Raw genomic sequence first — 18,594 nt, 5'->3', positions numbered from 1 at the left:
TGTACAGGCTGCCAAGAAATGCACATAGATCCACTACCAGTGCTGGAATGATGTCAGGGTATCTCGCTTCCTTGAAGCCTCTCTCATGACAGAGGACGAATCTATAGTCCTGCTTTCTCACTAATTAATGAGCTGTGTGGACTGGTCTTTGATTAAGCTTAAAAGTGAATGAGTTTCATAACTAATATGATATTCTAAAAGAAAAACATACTTGCTATTCCTTATGTTCGTCCTACGACTGGAAGAAGTGAAGACCTGGAATGACTTTGTGCTGGACCCGCAGAGAAATAAAAGAGAATACCATAGATCACTTTAATAATTGATTTGCATATGATTATCGAAAAAATACTAAGAGAGAAATGCTTATTTTGTTCTAGTTTCTTTTTTTTGTTATTTTTCATTCCATACACCTTAGTCTTACAGAAAGAAGCCTGCCCTGACGGACATTTCCTTGTTTTTCTTATTTCACATAGATTTTTCTATCATGGTACATGGCCCCTTTAAACTGTCATTTTCTTTTGATGTTGCCAACAACAAACAAACATACGGAGGTTCACACGGAGGTCAGAGGGGCCAAATGAAGATGAACTCTGAGCGGATTTAGTAGGGATGGGGAGATCATATAACACGGCAGATACTGACAGCTGGCGTACTTTAAAAAAAAAACATGTCAAGAGTAATTCACTGAATAATTCAATTCAAACTTTTTGTGGGTCAGGTTGATATTGAGGTCACATAGTTATCTTAATGGCAACATATTTCATTTGCACGGGATCCTTGACACATTTTACTTAAGAAAACATCCGACACTTCAACATAGTTAGCCAGTTAGCCTGGTACCATATTCTATGTGCTTTTGCCAACTTCCCTGACTAGACCAAACATGTTCGGCATGACAATGGAAAAACGCAGAGACGATTTGGTTAAAGCACAAACAGACTGGAACCCCAGGCTAAGATATCAGTAACGTGTCTAGAATAATGGAATTGACAACTGTACTGACAGGCTGGCGATGTGGGCCAGCAATGGTGACTAGAAGTAGCTATGGTTCATCATTAACCCTTTCCTACGAGCTACAGCTGCCACAAAATATTTGAATAATGTTTAATCATTAAATTCACTGTCTAGTGTATTAAGATAACGTGTGGAGAAAAAAAAGAAGATATCCCTCAATTACTGTAGAAAACGCAATACTATATTCAACTATAAGTAATAACTTAGCATCCAAAACAAGACATAGTTGAATAAAATACGAGTAAGAAAATAGAGGAATAGTTATGCGGAACCATTGTCTCTTGTTCACATGACATTCATCCACAACAGTTCCAATTTGGCATGCACATGATGGTGTGTCCTGTACTGTGTTACAGTCAAATACGTCCTACTCAGTCAGCCCCTTTATCCAGGGAAGGTGAATGGGACACGCAAAGACACGTACAGTATCATGAGACCGAAACCTTCCACTGACATGAAAGACCACAATTAAAGAAAGTGGACAAAACAAGATAATAAAAAACAGCAATTCTTATAGAAGTCTGCCATCAAGTTCTCTGACCAAGGGCATTAGGATACAATCTTTTCAGGTGTCCGCGTTCCTTCAGAATCCAATGAATACATCCTCAAAGACTCATCAATCGAACAATCCCTTTTGTACCATCATATCTTTCCAGTACATAGTATCCATATCTGTTCCCATCCGTGGTCAAAGTCAATGATAAAGGCAGGGAAGACATGGGAATCACTTTGGCAAAAAGGACGCTTCCCAGGCAGCAGAAAACACATGCAGACATGCAAACATAACCTGAGGGAGAGTTTGGCTTTCTGTCAATGGGCGGTTCTCGAAATCACAAATGTCAATACTGAGTGCGAGCACCCACCAATAAACAAGTTCTCCACAAGCTGCTCAAGAGTCTGTTCTCAACAGAGCTCCACTGAAGCTGTCCAAAGTCAAGATGTCCTTTTCCATGTTAGTTTTGTGTAGGTACAGCAGACCACTTTTGGTTTGTCTAGGAATGGGTCCTCCATTCATTTATTCATTGGGTTCTGCAAGTAGAGATCCTAGGTAGTTTCTAGTGGGTCTAGTTTCCTCTGCTGATTTGTTGGTTTGTTGTTCTGTTGGTCCAGATCCAAACCTCAGACCCTTATGGGGAGAGTTGCGCTCATCTGTTGTCGAACGATGTCATTCTGACTGCTGTCCAGGCTCTTCATGTGGTGGCCAGGCAATGTCCCCCCGATCCGCATCAGATCCCTGTCAACAGAGGCAATAGGTCAGTCACGTGTGTTTTTTTTCAAGAGTACAAACTGTTTCACCAGTGTTATTAGATTCCTGGTTCTGGAGCAGAGACCCATAGGGTGTGCAGGGTTTTGTTCCAGCTCAGCGCTAGCACAAAATGTTCAACTTATCAACTAATCATCAAGCCCTTGGTTTGTTCAATTAGTTGTGTTAGTGCTACACTTATCTATTTCAAACTGTATTTACCCAGGAGCAGGACTGAAGAACGCTGCTGTGTTAGGTGGTATAGTATTCCGCTGTCAACAACATTGAGGATGGGAGACAGCACACAGCACAGCACAGCACAGCACAGCACACAGCACAGCACACAGCACAGCACACAGCACACAGCACACAGCACAGCACACAGTGAGAATCCATCAAATATGTGTTGATACCGATCATGAAAAAGACAACCTAGAAGCCAGTTCCACCACTTACAAAATCCAATTTAACCTCCGAGCAGAATAAATTAATCATGTTGGGGTTGTAATATAAACTAGTACCTCCGTCATCTCCATTCTAAAGATACTACAGTATCCGTACAGTATTGATAAGGCTCTCAATAACTCTCACTCACTCACTCACTCACTCACTCACTCACTCACTCACTCACTCACTCACTCACTCACTCACTCACTCACTCACTCACTCACTCACTCACAGATGAGGCCATAAATGAATCATCGGCATACAATGACACGTAGCATAACACACGCAAGACATACACCTACATACACACATTGATACACACACACACACACAATGACACACGCACACAAACACACACTTCCCCATTTGGCCCATCACAGCAATGGGCTTGGCCTCCCTTAGCAACCTAATTAAATACATTCCTCTTTTAGCTTCTCCTCAATCTGTCTTATTACCCACACTCCATCCCCTCAGCTCTCTGTTAGTCTGTTTCCACATCCTCCATTACTCTGTTCCTACATCCTCCATCACCTCAGCTCTCTGTTAGTCTGTTTCTACATTCTCCATCACCTCAGTCTGTTTCTACATCCTCCATCAGTCTGTTTCTACATCCTCCATCACCTCAGCTCTCTGTTAGTCTGTTTCTATATCCTCCATCACCTCAGCTCTCTGTTAGTCTGTTTCTACATCCTCCATCAGTCTGTTTCTACATCCTCCATCCCCTCAGCTCTCTGTTAGTCTGTTTCTATATCCTCTATCACCTCAGCTCTCTGTTAGTCTGTTTCTACATCCTCCATCAGTCTGTTTCTACATCCTCCATTAGTCTGTTCCTACATCCTCCATCACCTCAGCTCTCTGTTAGTCTGTTTCTACATCCTCCATTAGTCTTTTTCTACATCCTCCATCCCCTCAGCTCTCTGTTAGTCTGTTTCTACATCCTCCATTAGTCTTTTTCTACATCCTCCATCCCCTCAGCTCTCTGTTAGTCTGTTTCTATATCATCCATCACCTCAGCTCTCTGTTAGTCTGTTCCTACATCCTCCATCAGTCTGTTTCTACATCCTCCATCAGTCTGTTTCTACATCCTCCATCACCTCAGCTCTCTGTTAGTCTGTTTCTACATCCTCCATCAGTCTGTTTCTACATCCTCCATCAGTCTGTTTCTACATCCTCCATCACCTCAGTCTGTTTCTACATCCTCCATCAGTCTGTTTCTACATCCTCCATCACCTCAGCTCTCTGTTAGTCTGTTTCTACATCCTCCATCAGTCTGTTTCTACATCCTCCATCACCTCAGCTCTCTGTTAGTCTGTTTCTACATCCTCCATCAGTCTGTTTCTACATCCTCCATCAGTCTGTTTCTACATCCTCCATCAGTCTGTTTCTACATCCTCCATCACCTCAGCTCTCTGTTAGTCTGTTTCTATATCCTCCATCACCTCAGCTCTCTGTTAGTCTGTTTCTACATCCTCCATCAGTCTGTTTCTACATCCTCCATCCCCTCAGCTCTCTGTTAGTCTGTTTCTACATCCTCCATTAGTCTGTTCCTACATCCTCCATCCCCTCAGCTCTCTGTTAGTCTGTTTCTATATCATCCATCACCTCAGCTCTCTGTTAGTCTGTTCCTACATCCTCCATCAGTCTGTTTCTACATCCTCCATCAGTCTGTTTCTACATCCTCCATCACCTCAGCTCTCTGTTAGTCTGTTTCTACATCCTCCATCAGTCTGTTTCTACATCCTCCATCAGTCTGTTTCTACATCCTCCATCACCTCAGTCTGTTTCTACATCCTCCATCAGTCTGTTTCTACATCCTCCATCACCTCAGCTCTCTGTTAGTCTGTTTCTACATCCTCCATCAGTCTGTTTCTACATCCTCCATCACCTCAGCTCTCTGTTAGTCTGTTTCTACATCCTCCATCAGTCTGTTTCTACATCCTCCATCAGTCTGTTTCTACATCCTCCATCACCTCAGCTCTCTGTTAGTCTGTTTCTACATCCTCCATCAGTCTGTTTCTACATCCTCCATCAGTCTGTTTCTACATCCTCCATCACCTCAGCTGTCCGTCAGTCTGTTTCTATATCAGCAGCCCTGGCTCTGTCTACGCCATCTCTTTCTCTGTCCTATTACCTACATTCAAGAGGCAGCCAAGAGCACGGGGAATTAAACGTAGGTCAGACATTACATTTCCACACGCAATTAGCTTCACAGAGGCCCGCTCCTGGCAATAGGAATCACTCTTGGGGTAATGCTGAGGCTCAAGCGAGAAACTGATAAGTGGAATATGATGATTTTGTGGTTTTGTTTAGTGGGGTACAAAGAGGTGAACCAGAACTTCATGCCCTATACATCAGTTTAGGCCCAACACGCTGCTGTTGATATTGTTGATCGAGCGCCAAAACAACAAATCAAACCAACAACAACAAAATATATGATGTCTGTAAAAACCACTAAATGTGTAGGTTGGTGTTTCGATAATTATTACTATTGACAGTATACTTTGAATTTTTGTTACATTTTTGTTCATCATGGGAGAGGTTTTTGTGCAAATCTGTAGGTTTCTCGGGTGCAGACGCACCCATGCTTATTTAGAAACTGTTGTTTAGAAACCATTAAAAAAATTCTTTACACCGGTCTTGTTGTGCATAGAAAATACACATATATATAAATATATATAAAAAATATGAATAAAACAATTATATAAACTCAGTAAAACAATAAAGTCCTCTCACTGTCAACTGCGTTTATTTTCATCAAACTTAACATGTGTAAATATTTGTATGAACATAACAAGATTCAACAACTGAGACATAAACTGAACAAGTTCTACTGACATGTGACTAACAGAAATGGAATAATGTGTCCTTGAACAAAGAGGGGGTCAAAATCAAAAGTAACACTCAGTATCTGGTGTGGCCATCAGCTGCATTAACCTCTTGAAACTCTGGGGGCGCTATTTCATTTTTGGATGAAAAACGTTCCCGTTTTAAACAAGATATTTTGTCACAAAAAGATGCTCGACTATGCATATAATTGATAGCTTTGGAAAGAAAACACTCTGAAGTTTCCAGAACTGCAAAGATATTGACTGTGAGTGCCCCAGAACAGGAGCTACAGGCAAAACCAAGATGAAACTGCAACCAGGAAATCAGCAGGATTTTTGAGGCTCTGTTTTCCATTGTCTCCTTATATGGCTGTGAATGCGATAGGAATGAGCCTGCCCTATCTATCGTTTCCCCAAGGTGTCTGCAGCATTGTGACGTATTTGTAGGCATATCATTGGAAGATTGACCATAAGAGACTACATTTTCCAGGTGTCCGCCCGGTGTCCTCCGTCGAAATTGGTGCGTCATTTTCAGCTGCTGGTATTTTTCCATGGGATTCTGAGACGAAAGCAGGCTTCCACAAACGGCATATCAATGAAGAGATATGTGAAAAAAACCTTGAGGATTGATTCTAAACAATGTTTGCCATGTTTCGGTCGATATTATGGAGTTAATTTGGAAAAAGTTTGACGTTTTGGAGACTGAATTTTCGGTTCGTTTCGGTAGCCAAATGTGATGTACAAAACGGAGCAATTTCTCCTACACAAAGATTCTTTCAGGAAAAACTGAACATTTGCTATGTAACTGAGAGTCTCCTCATTGAAAACATCCAAAGTTCTTCAAAGGTAAATGATTTTATTTATTTGGTTATCTGGTTTTTGTGAAAATGTTGCGTGCTAAATGCTACGCAAAATGCTAAGCTAGCTTGCAATACTCTTACACAAATGCTTGATTTGCTATGGTTCAAAAGCATATTTTGAAAATCTGAGATGACAGTGTTGTTAAGAAAAGGCTAAGCTTGAGAGCAGGCATATTATTTTCATTTCATTTGCGATTTTGAGAAATCGTTAACGTTGCGTTATGCTAATGAGCCTGAGGCTGTATTCACGATCCCGGATACGGGATGGGTAGTATCAAGAGGTTTAAGTACTGCAGTGCATCTTCTCCTCATGGACTGCACCAGATTTGCCAGTTCTTGCTGTGAGATGTTACCCCACTCTTCCACCAAGGCACTTGCAAGTTCCCAGAAATTTCTGTTGGGAATGGTCCTAGCCCTCACCCTCCGATCCAACAGGTCCCAGACGTGCTCAATGGGATTGAGATCCAGGCTCTTAGCTGGCCACGGCAGAACACTGACATTCCTGTCTTGCAGGAAATCACGCATAGAACAAGCAGTATGGCTGGTGGCATTGTCATGCTGGAGGGTCATGTCAGGATGAGCCTGCAGGAAGGGTACCACATGAGGGACGAGGATGTCTTCCCTGTAACGCACAGCATTGAGTTTTCCCGTTTTTGTTTTATTTTTTTACAACAAGCTCAGTCCGATGATGCTGTGACACACCGCCGCAGACCATGATGGACCGTCCACCTCCAGGCCTCAGAGTACAGGCCTCAGTGTAACGCTAATTTCTTTGACGATAAAGGCGAATCCGACCATCACCCTTGGTGAGACAAAACCGCGACTCATCAGTGAAGAGCACTTTTTCCCAGTCCTTTCTGGTCCAGCGACAGTGGGTTTGTGCCCATAGGCAACATTGTTGCCAGTGATGTCTGGTGAGGACCTGCCTTACAACAGGCCTTCAAGCCCTCAGTCCAGCCTCTCTCACCCTATTGCGGACAGTCTGAGCACTGATGAAGGGATTGTGCGTTCCTGGTGTAACTCGGGCAGTTGTTGTTGCCATTCTGTACTTGTCCTGCAGGTATGATGTTCGGATGTACCGATCCTGTGCAGGTGTTGTTACACGTGGTCTGCCACTGCGAGGACAATCAGCTGTTCGTCCTGTCTCCCTGTAGCGCTATCTTAGGCGTCTCACAGTATGGACACTGCAATTTATTGCCCTGGCCACATCTGCAGTCCTCATGCCTCCTTGCAGCATGCCTAAGGCATGTTCACGCAGATGAGCAGGGCCCCTGGGCATCTTTCTTTTGGTGTTTTTCAGAGTCAGTAGAAAGGCCTCTTTAGTGTCCTAAGTTTTTATAACTGTGACCTTAATTGCCTATTGTCTGTATACTGTTAGTGTCTTAACGACCGTTCCACAGGTCCATGTTCATTAATTGTTTATGGATCATTGAATAAGAAGATCTGTGAAGTTATTTGGATTTTTACAAATGATCTTTGAAAGACAGGGTCCTGAAAAAGGGATGTTTTTTTTGTTGCTGACTTTAATAATACTTATTTAAAAAATATATAATAATAAAGAAATAAATACATGATAAAGAAATAAAGAAATAATTCCTCTCCAGTCTCTTCCACTCACCCTGAGTATGTGCTGGTGACCACTTTGAGTGTGGCGGCGTTGCGGAGCAGCTTGTCCAGGGTGCTGACGATCTGGCAGAATTTGGGCCTCAGGTTCCTCTCCTTCACCCAGCACTCCAACATGAGCTGGTGCAGCACCATGGGGCAGTCCATAGGAGGGGGAAGACGGTAGTCCTGTTCAACCGCAGTCATCACCTAAGGAAAGGGTTTAATACGATATGATACAATGTGATTGTATACAATGTGGTACGATACAATATGATACATTATGATACCACAGGATAGAATACCATATGATATGATAGAATAGGTTTAGGGATCAATTCCATTCTCAATTCCTGTCCATTTAAAACGTGTATTGAAATTCTAATTCATGAGGAAGAACAGAAAAGAAAGTAAGAGTCAGTTAATTCAGTTGATTACTGTTGATTACATGTGATTACAGTTGATTACTGTTGATTACAGTTGATCACAGTTGATTACTGTTGATTACTGTTGATTACTGTTGATCACTGTTGATTACAGTTGATTACTGTTGATTGCTGTTGATTACTGTTGATTACAGTTGATTACAGTTGATTACAGTTGATTACTGTTGATTACAGTTGATTACTGTTTATTACTGTTGATCACTGTTGATTACAGTTGATTACTGTTTATTACTGTTGATCACTGTTGATTACAGTTGATTACTGTTGATTACTGTTGATTACTGTTGATTACAGTTGATTACTGTTTATTACTGTTGATCACTGTTGATTACAGTTGATTACTGTTGATTACTGTTGATTACAGTTGATTACAGTTGATTACAGTTGATTACTGTTTATTACTGTTGATCGCTGTTGATTACAGTTGATTACTGTTGTTACAACATGCTATTTTCTGTTCTACTTTCTATAAACTTCACATGTATTTGACTACTTGCTACAAAGCAAATGGGCCTTTGTAAAAGATGAAGAATCTCTCTACTGCACTGCACAACTTGCTCTCCCCGTTTCCTCATTTATTTGTCATGACGTGTTTTGTATTCTCTACAAAGCTATTTATATCCATATGCTGTCGGTATGTATTTTGGTTACTTCTTGCTGCAATGCAAATTTGCCTTTGGGATCATACAACATCTGTACTATTCATATTCCTATTTTTGGCTGCTCACAAATGTAATGATTATTTTGAAACTGGCTACTGCAGTGATACAACATGTTCGATGCCACGTTTGGATGAGCATAATTGCTCTCTATTCATTAATAAGGTAGAAGCCCAGTGAGATGGTAAGATGTGTTTTAGGGATAGAGAGTGGGTGTGTGTGCGCGTGAGCTTGTGCGTATGAGTGTGTGTGTGTGGTAGTTAACTACTCTGCCGTAGTAAATATCTGTGGATTGAAGATACAGGCGGAGACGTGGTTAGCAGGAGACATTAAAGTAAAAAAACGTCAACACAGCTGCACTAACCACCTGCACAGTGAAGATAAAAACTCTCAAGCATAACTGTCAAACTGCTCAAACTAAAAGTGCAGCTGCAATGTACCTCAGTGTAAACTATCCCTTCAAGACTATGAATCTTAAATAAAATAGTGGCTCCGTTCCAACAGCCATACTAGCACACTACTTTAAATTCATGCCCAATACATTATTTCATTCTAAGTAATTCATTCAGGGAAAATTTGCTTTGTTGCTAAACGGGGACTTTTACATTGATGTTGAAACTGAAATGTTTTAATTCAATGACTAATGTGCACTGTCCCTATCAAATAAATACCCTGAATAAATCAATAAGTAGTAAGGTAGTGTGGGTATTGGAACCATATTCAACACGCTGTGTCGATCTGTCAGACGCAACGGGAGCTAGGAACTAACTAACTCACATCCAGGTCGCATGCTAGTGTGTTCTAGTCTGCTACAGTAGATACTGAAACACTTCTTCTGGTAGTATGAGCCTATCAGACACAACGGGAGCTAGGAACTAACTAACTCACATCCAGGTCGCATGCTAGTGTGTTCTAGTCTGCTACAGTAGATACTGAAACACTTCTTCTGGTAGTATGAGCCTATCAGACACAACGGGAGCTAGGAACTAACTAACTCACATCCTGGTTGCCCATGTCCCAGTAGGGCCTCTCTCCGTAGGACACCACCTCCCACATGACGATGCCGTAGCTCCAGACGTCACTAGCCGAAGTGAACTTCCTGAAGGCAATGGCCTCAGGGGCGGTCCAGCGGATGGGAATCTTCCCTCCCTGCAGAGACACAGGAGGAGGCGGGGTTGATACAGTGGAGCATGCTGGGCGATGGAGCCATTATAAACACTCACATAGGGAGAGGAAGGTAGACACATGCAGACACACGCAGGCAGAGACACACACACATACGCAGAGACACAAACACTCAGAAATACACACACATGCAGAGATACACACAGACACACACACACTTACACGCAGACACACAAACACACGCAGAGACACACATACGCAGAAATACACACACACACACACACACACACACACACACACACACACACACACACACACACACACACACACACACACACACACACACACACACACACACACACACACACACACACACACACACACACAGGTAACCAAAGTCTCACAAACATGATCACAGAATGCAGAGAGACACAAAGACACAAATGAGTGAGCACACTCACACACACACACAAAATTGCAAACAAACAAAGAAAGCAAACAAACAAGCAATCTCACAGATAAACACACACAGACAAAAATAGAAAGACCGATTAAACACAGACCAAGCTAACAAGATCCATACCTACAACCACCCTCTCCATCCAGGCCACTCATACCCACAACCCCCCTCTCCATCCAGTTCACTCATACCCACAACCACCCTCTCCATCCAGGTCACTCATACCCACAACCCCCCTTTCCATCCAGGTCACTCATACCTACAACCCCACTCTCCATCTAGGTCACTCATACCTACAACCCCACTCTCCATCCAGGTCACTCATACCCACAACTCCCCTCTCCATCCAGGTCACTCATACCCACAACCCCCCTGTCCATCCAGGTCACTCATACCCACATCCACCCTCTCCATCTAGGTCACTCATACCTACAACCCCCCTCTCCATCCAGGTCACTCATACCCACATCCACCCTCTCCATCCAGGTCACTCATACCCACAACTCCCCTCTCCATCCAGGTCACTCATACCCACAACCCCCCTGTCCATCCAGGTCACTCATACCCACAACCACCCTCTCCATCCAGGTCACTCATACCCACAACCACCCTCTCCATCCAGGTCACTCATACCCACAACCCCCCTTTCCATCCAGGTCACTCATACCCACAACCCCCCTTTCCATCCAGGTCACTCATACCCACAACCCCCCTTTCCATCCAGGTCACTCATACCCACATCCACCCTCTCCATCCAGGTCACTCATACCTACAACCCCCCTCTCCATCCAGGTCACTCATACTCACAACTCCCCTGTCCATCCAGGTCACTCACCAGAGAGCTAGTGTAAGTGGGATCGGCTGATGAGTCGTCTAGGAAACGGGACAGGCCGAAGTCGGACACCTTACACACCAGGTTGGTATTAACCAGGATGTTGCGGGCAGCCAGGTCCCGGTGAACGTAGTTCATATCCGAGAGGTACTTCATGCCCGCCGCGATGCCACGCAGTATGCCCACCAGCTGGGTCACCGTGAAGCGCCCGTCATTCAGCTGTGAGGGAGGCGAGGGGTAATGGAGAGGGGGTTGGGGGTTGGGGAGGGAGGGTAGATAGATTGAGGGTTAATGCAGAAAGAGGGAGTGGGTAGATAGAGGGGGATGGGAGAGGAAGAGAGGGAGGGAAAGAGAGAAGAGAGGAGAGAGAGAGACAGAAATGGGGGAGATGGGAGAGGAAATATATATAGGTGAGGGAGAGAGAGACCGAGTGTGAGCGAGAGAAAGGACACCACCTCAGCACATAGGGGCACCAACACCTACCTGGAGGTGACAGCATTTCCTCCCCCATATATGCCCCCCTAGGCACAACTATGACAACATAACCAACAGAAATGGGTCACAACTCCTGCAGCTCTGTCACACGCTGGGTATGTACAGCACCTAGTCAATGGTAGGCTTCGAGGGGACTCCTACGGTAGATACATTTTTAGCTCATCTCTTGGCAGTAGTACTGTAGACTACTTTATCACTGACCTCAACCCAGAGTCTCTCAGAGTGTTTACAGTCAGCCCAATGACACCCCTATCAGATCACAGCAATATCCCAGTCTACTTGAACAGAGCAATACTCAATCATGAGGCATGAAAGCCAAAGGAACTGAATAATATTAAGAAATGCTATAGATGGAAGGAAACAACAAATTCAATCCCTTTTAGACAATTTCCTGGACAAAAAGTTTCACTGTAATAGGAAAGTTGTAAACTTGGCAGTAGAAAACCTAAACTGTATTTGAACTCTCAGCTTCCCTATCCAATCTAAAAATTGCAAGCAGACAAACTAAGAAAATGAACAACAATGACAAATGGTTTGATGAAGAATGCAAAAACCCAAGAAAGAAATTGAGAAACCTATCCAATCAAAAACATAGAGACCCAGAAAACCTGAGCCTACACCTTCACTATGGTGAATCACTAAAACAATACAGAAATACATTACGGAAAAAGAAGGAACAGCACGTCAGAAATTTTCTCAATTGAAGAATCCATCGAATCTAACTGCTTCTGGGAAAATTGGAACACATTAAACAAACAACAACAAGAAGAGTTATTTATCCAAAATGGAGATATATACATGACCAAATTCAAATCTTAGAATCAACAATTAAAGACTCCCAGAACCAACTGGATTCTCCAATTACGTTGAATGAACCCCAGGACAAAATACAAACCCTCTCACCTCAAAAGGCCTGTGGTGTTGATGGTATCCTAAATTAAATGATAAAATATACAGACCATAAATTCCAATTGGCTATACTTAAATTATTTAACATCATCCTCAGCTCTGACATCTTCCCCAATATTTGGAATCAAGGACTGATCACCCCAATAACTACCGTGGAGTGGGATATGCGTCAACATCAACCTTAGGGAAATCCTCTGCATTATATCATTAACAGCAGACTCGTACATATCCTCAGTGAAAACAATGTACTGAGCAAATGTCAAATTGGCTTTTTACCAAATTACCGTATGACATACCACGTATTCACCCTGCATACCCTAATTGACAAACAAACCAAAACAAAGGCTCAAATTGGAATGAGGGTCTGCTATGCAAATTGATGAAAGGCGGTGTTGGGGAAAAAAACAAGACATTCTATAAATCCATAAACAAAATGTGTGTGGTTAAAATTGGCAAAAGAACACACACATTTCTTTCCACAGAGCTGAGGGGTGAGACAGGGATGAAGCTTGAGCCCCACTCTCTTCAACATGCACCACTGTTCAAAAGTTTGGGGTCACTTAGAAATGTTCATGGCCTTCTAGGCAGAGTTGCAAAGAAAAACCATTTCTCAGACTGGCCAATAACAATAAAATATTAAGATTGGCAAAAGAACACAGACACTGGACCTCTGCCTAGAAGGCCAGTGTCCCAGAGTCGCCTCTTCACTGTTGACGTTGAGACTGTTGTTTTGCCGGTACTATTTATTGAAGCTGCCAGTTGAGGACTTGTGAGGCGTCTGTTTCTCAAACTAGACACTCAAATGTACTTGTCTTCTTGCTCAGTTATACACCGGGGCCTCCCACTCCTCTTTCATATACTACCCACCACTGCGACCTGTATGCTCTCGTTGGCTGGTCCTTGCTACATATTTGTCGCCAAACCCACTGGCTCCAGGTCATCTATAAGTCTTAATTCGGTATAGCTCCGCCTTATCTAAGCTCACTGGACACCATAGCAACACCCACGCGTAGCACGCGCTCCAGCAGATATATTTCACTGGTCATCCCCAAAGCCATCACCTCCTTTGGCTGCTTTCCTTCCAGTTCTCTGCTGCCAATGACTGGAACGAATTGCAAAAATCACTGAAGTTGGAGACTTATATCTCCCTCACTAATTTTAAGCGTCAGCTGTCAGAGCAGCTTACCGATTGCTGCAGCTGTACACAGCCCATCTGTAAATAGCCCATCCACCCAACTACCTACCTAATCCCCATATTTGTTTTTGTTTTTCTGCTCTTTTGCACACCAGTATTTCTACTTGCACATCCTCATCTGCACATATATCACTCCAGTGTAAATTGCTGAATTGTAATTACTTCGCCACTGTCATGACGTTGGCCTGGGGGTAGGTTTATAACAGTCATAAATATCTCTTCCCCCCCTTTTCCTCTCTCTACCCTACTGATGTTACATTTGCAAACACCTTGGTTAACATAGAGATTCTGGGAACATCAGAAGGTGGGGGGAAATGAACTATATTCTGGTAATCCGACCAATTGAACATATGTGGTGGTACTTAATGAATATGATGTCAGTTCCGTTGTCATCTGAGACATTCTCATCAATGATAAGATGACATAAACTCTACAGTGGGAAGTCTACACATCAGAGTTATCGGATTCACATGGAATTGTTGTTCAATTGAAATGTTTGAATATGAAATTATTCGTGATGGGATGAAATGTGATTTTGGCTTCTAAAATGTGAGAAATGGGTTTTCATAAGGTTCGGGCTCTGCTCAATCAGTGGCCCGCCCCTGTGAAGGGACATGGGCTATAAAACTTTTCAAACACACCCTCCTCTCCATTCCTATATAAAGCCTTGACGACAATATAACCTCCGGTTCCGAGGATGTGAGGACGACGGTCCGATGTCAAAATGGTTCAGATAATAACTACAGAACGAAGCCAACATCAGCGTGAGCTTTGGTTGCGAATGGTATGAACTTTGAACTCTTATTCACTACAGAAGTGATACCTCCTAGCCGTTGAGTTAGCAACAGCAGCTGCAAACGCAGGTTAGGAAGGAACAGACAGAGTATCCCGTCTACCACACAACGATGTTACTACAACGTATTCAATTTACCAGCAGAGACATTCTTCAAAGGACAAAGGACTCGGTTGGGCAACACGGCCTTCCATCTACCACCAACCTACCGAAGCGCAGCTCAGAGTAAATATTTATTGCATTTTCCTTTTCCAAATGGGCGGTAATTTAGAATGCCTAAGATACTGTATTTATGATAGCACAGCTTCTCCCTGTGTCCCTCAGTCTTCCCGCTCTTTCACTCAAACCCAGCCGCTTTTCTTTTGTGTAACCAGCTGTCATATCTGTTCCGCCCGCTAGGGACGTTTTCCTTTATGATGTAATTTGTAATCAAGTTATGATTAATTCTGTGTATGTCTAATTCTGTGTGATTAGTTAAGTATTTAGTAAATAAATAATTAAACCCAATTTTGTATTGCTGATTCAACTTGTTAGCCAGGGTTCATGCAGATAACCAAGAATTTACAACTTTCAGATGAGACTGAATTAAAGTGAGGATTAATATTGACTTCTATTGATGTAAAATATTACTAGGTTTTTAAGAGTTATTCGGAAGATAACAGCTCTATAAATATTATTTTGTGGTGCCCCTTATCTCTAGTTATTTACATTTACATTATTAGCTCAATCAGGTAAAATTAATTACGGATAAATAATTTTATAGAATAGCATGTCATATCACTTAATCCGGCATAGCCAAAGACACAACACCACTATTGGCCTATTTATTGCCTTACCTCCTTACTTAATTTGCACACACTGTATATAGATTTTTCTATTGTGTCATTGACTGTTCATCCCATGTGTAATTCTATGTTGTTGTTTTTGTCGCACTGCTTTCCTTTATCTTGGCCAGGCCGCAGTTGTAAATGAGAATGTGTTCTCAACTGGCCTACCTGGTTAAATAAAAGTACTTCAATCCGTTATATAACCCATTGCCTTTTATGGCTGTGAGATCTGGGGTCTGCTCACCAACCAAGAATTCACAAAATGGGACACACACCAAATTGAGACTCTGCATGCAGAATTCTGCAAAAATATTGTCAGTGTACAACGTAAAACACCAAATAATGCATGCAGAGCAGAATTAGGCCGATACCCACAAATGATCAAAATCCAGAAAAGAGACGTTCAATTCTACAACCACCTAAAAGGAACCGATTCCCAAACCTTACATAACAAAGCCATCACCTACAGAAAGATTAACCTGGAGAAGAGTCCCCTAAGCAAGCTGGTCTTCTCCCAAGAGAAAACAGGCTATATGCACACTGCCCACAAAATGATGTGGAAACTGGGCTGCAATTCTTAACCTCCTGCCAAATGTATGACCATATTAGAGACACATACTTCCCTCAGATTACACAGACCTACAAAGAATTCAAAAACAAATCCAATTTTGATAAAATCCCATATCTACTGGGTGAAATACCACATTGTGCCATCACAGCAGCAAGATTTGTGACCTGTTGCCACAAGAAAAGGAAACATCAGCATAAGCATAAACCTACATAAGCCTACATAAACATAAACTTACATAAGTCTTCATAAACATAAAATGACACAAGTCTACATAAGCATACACCTACACCTACATAAACATAAACCTACATAAGCCTACATAAACATAAACCTACAAAAACATCAACCAACAAACGCTTTCATAAACATAAGTCTACATAAACCTAAATAAGCCTACATTGACATAAAGCTACATAAGCCTACATAAACATAAACCTACATAAGACCACTTCGCCACTAGGTCAGTCTACATAAACATAAACCTACATAAGCCTACAAACTTACATAAGTCTTCATAAACATAAAATGACATAAACCTACATAAGCCTTCATAAACATAAACCTACATAAGCCTACTGTACATAAATATAAACCTACATAAACATAAACCTACATAAACCTACATAAACATAAACCTACATAAACCTACATAGGCCTACATAAACATAAACCTACATAAACCTACATAGGACTACATAAACATAAACCTACATAAATATAAACCTACATAAGCCTACATAAACATAATAAACAATAAACCTACATAAGCAAACATAAACATGAACCTACATAAGCCTACATAAACATAATAAACAATAAACCTACATAAGAAAACATAAACATGAACCTACATAAACATAATAAATATAAACCTGTATAAACCTACATAAACATAATAAATATAAACCTATATAAACATAATAAATATAAACCTATATAAAGCTACATAAACATAATAAATATAAACCTATATAAAGCTACATAAACATAAACACATGGCATAACTATCCATGACTGGTTCTGTCAGTCTGCAACAGATTACCATGTGTCTGATCCCATCTAATGAGTAATTTAAATATTTAATAGTTAGAGGTGTGTGTGTGTGTGTGTGTGTGTGTGTGTGTGTGTGTGTGTGTGTGTGTGTGTGTGTGTGTCGCTACAGCATGAAAGTGAATAGGACAGTCCACTGATAATTAGTTACAGTTAGAATTAAATTATCTTTTCCCAGAATGACTAGAGGTTCGACCTTTCTCTGCTTATCCAGTCTTGCCTGAAATTAATTAAGCATTGAGTTGATGGGAACCATGCTACCACTCACAACACCTCCATAGAATTAGTATAACTAGAATGGAAAATCATGTCTCCTTGACTTGAAGCAGGTTGACATTTATTGTCATGAATCTTGCCTTGGAGGCCAACCTGAGCGATGTCCGTTAGATGGGCCAGCTCCAAAGTAAAATTGGCAAAATTGTAAAAATGAATGCAAACAAAAATGTTTAGGTTAGGGTTAGGTTAATTTAAGGTTAGGGTTAGGCATTAGGGTTAACTGTGGGTTAAGGTTAGGTTTAAAATCAGATTTTTATGACTTTGCGGCTGTGCCAGCTAGTGACCACTTTACAGAGCTGCCTCCAGTACATGAGTCATTACAATAAATGCCAACCTTCTGACTTGAATGGGGATGTTCGTTGTAATGATTCTATTTTTATAAACAGCTCCATAATCAGTCCCATTTCTCATTAGTTTTGTGATGGCATACTTCCCATGTCTCAAGGAGCCTGGAAATCAAGGTTCATTTGTCATGAACTCAGGAGGGTTAGATTCCCCAACGTGACAAGTATCTAAACATACTGCTTTGTTCTTTACACTTGAATGGAGTTTGACATTAAAACACATTTGGATGGGTATGTTAACAACATGATTCATCAGGGGGGAACTCAGGGGGGCAACTTTCACATTTTGAAATTGTCTCCCCCAGTTTTATCATTGGAATGTGATACAAAAAGAGGCAACGGTGTGCTTTAGGACCATGCGGATGCCTCCGAGCGGTCGGGTCTGCTGTTTGGAGTGTTTATCCGACTGGATTTAAACGAATAAAAAATAAATACAAATATGCCCCCCCACTAAAACCAAAGTTGTACCCCTGTGATTCATAACAAGGCTGGGTGGCAAGGAAACAAAACCCTAAGCAGATGTACCTTCTTTAGGAAAACAGCTCTAATGTTGGAAACAAACATCATTATGTTGTCGTCCAGAGTCACATTTATTTATTTTACAAGCTATAGCACAACAGC

At 41.8% G+C, this 18,594-nt stretch overlaps 1 protein-coding gene across 2 annotated transcripts in view; it reads right to left on the bottom strand.

The window, feature by feature from the left end:
* Positions 1–298: 298 nt before the first annotated feature.
* LOC135558440 (ephrin type-B receptor 3-like) overlaps positions 299–18,594 on the bottom strand; it is a 56,925-nt gene continuing 38,629 nt past the window's right edge. For both annotated transcript variants that reach the window (XM_064992240.1, XM_064992241.1), the window contains exons 12-15: positions 11,517–11,732; positions 10,096–10,245; positions 8,008–8,201; positions 299–2,248 (exon numbers count right to left, since the gene is read on the bottom strand). In XM_064992240.1, coding sequence (XP_064848312.1) covers positions 2,134–2,248; positions 8,008–8,201; positions 10,096–10,245; positions 11,517–11,732 — 675 coding nt within the window. In that variant the 3' untranslated portion in view covers positions 299–2,133. The remainder of the gene's footprint in view (positions 2,249–8,007; positions 8,202–10,095; positions 10,246–11,516; positions 11,733–18,594) is intronic.

Source organism: Oncorhynchus masou, chromosome 17 (genome assembly GCF_036934945.1).
Source record: "Oncorhynchus masou masou isolate Uvic2021 chromosome 17, UVic_Omas_1.1, whole genome shotgun sequence".
Lineage (NCBI taxonomy): Eukaryota > Metazoa > Chordata > Actinopteri > Salmoniformes > Salmonidae > Oncorhynchus > Oncorhynchus masou.
Note: the sequence above shows the minus strand (reverse complement) of the source record. Positions and strands in the feature narration are given on the sequence as shown.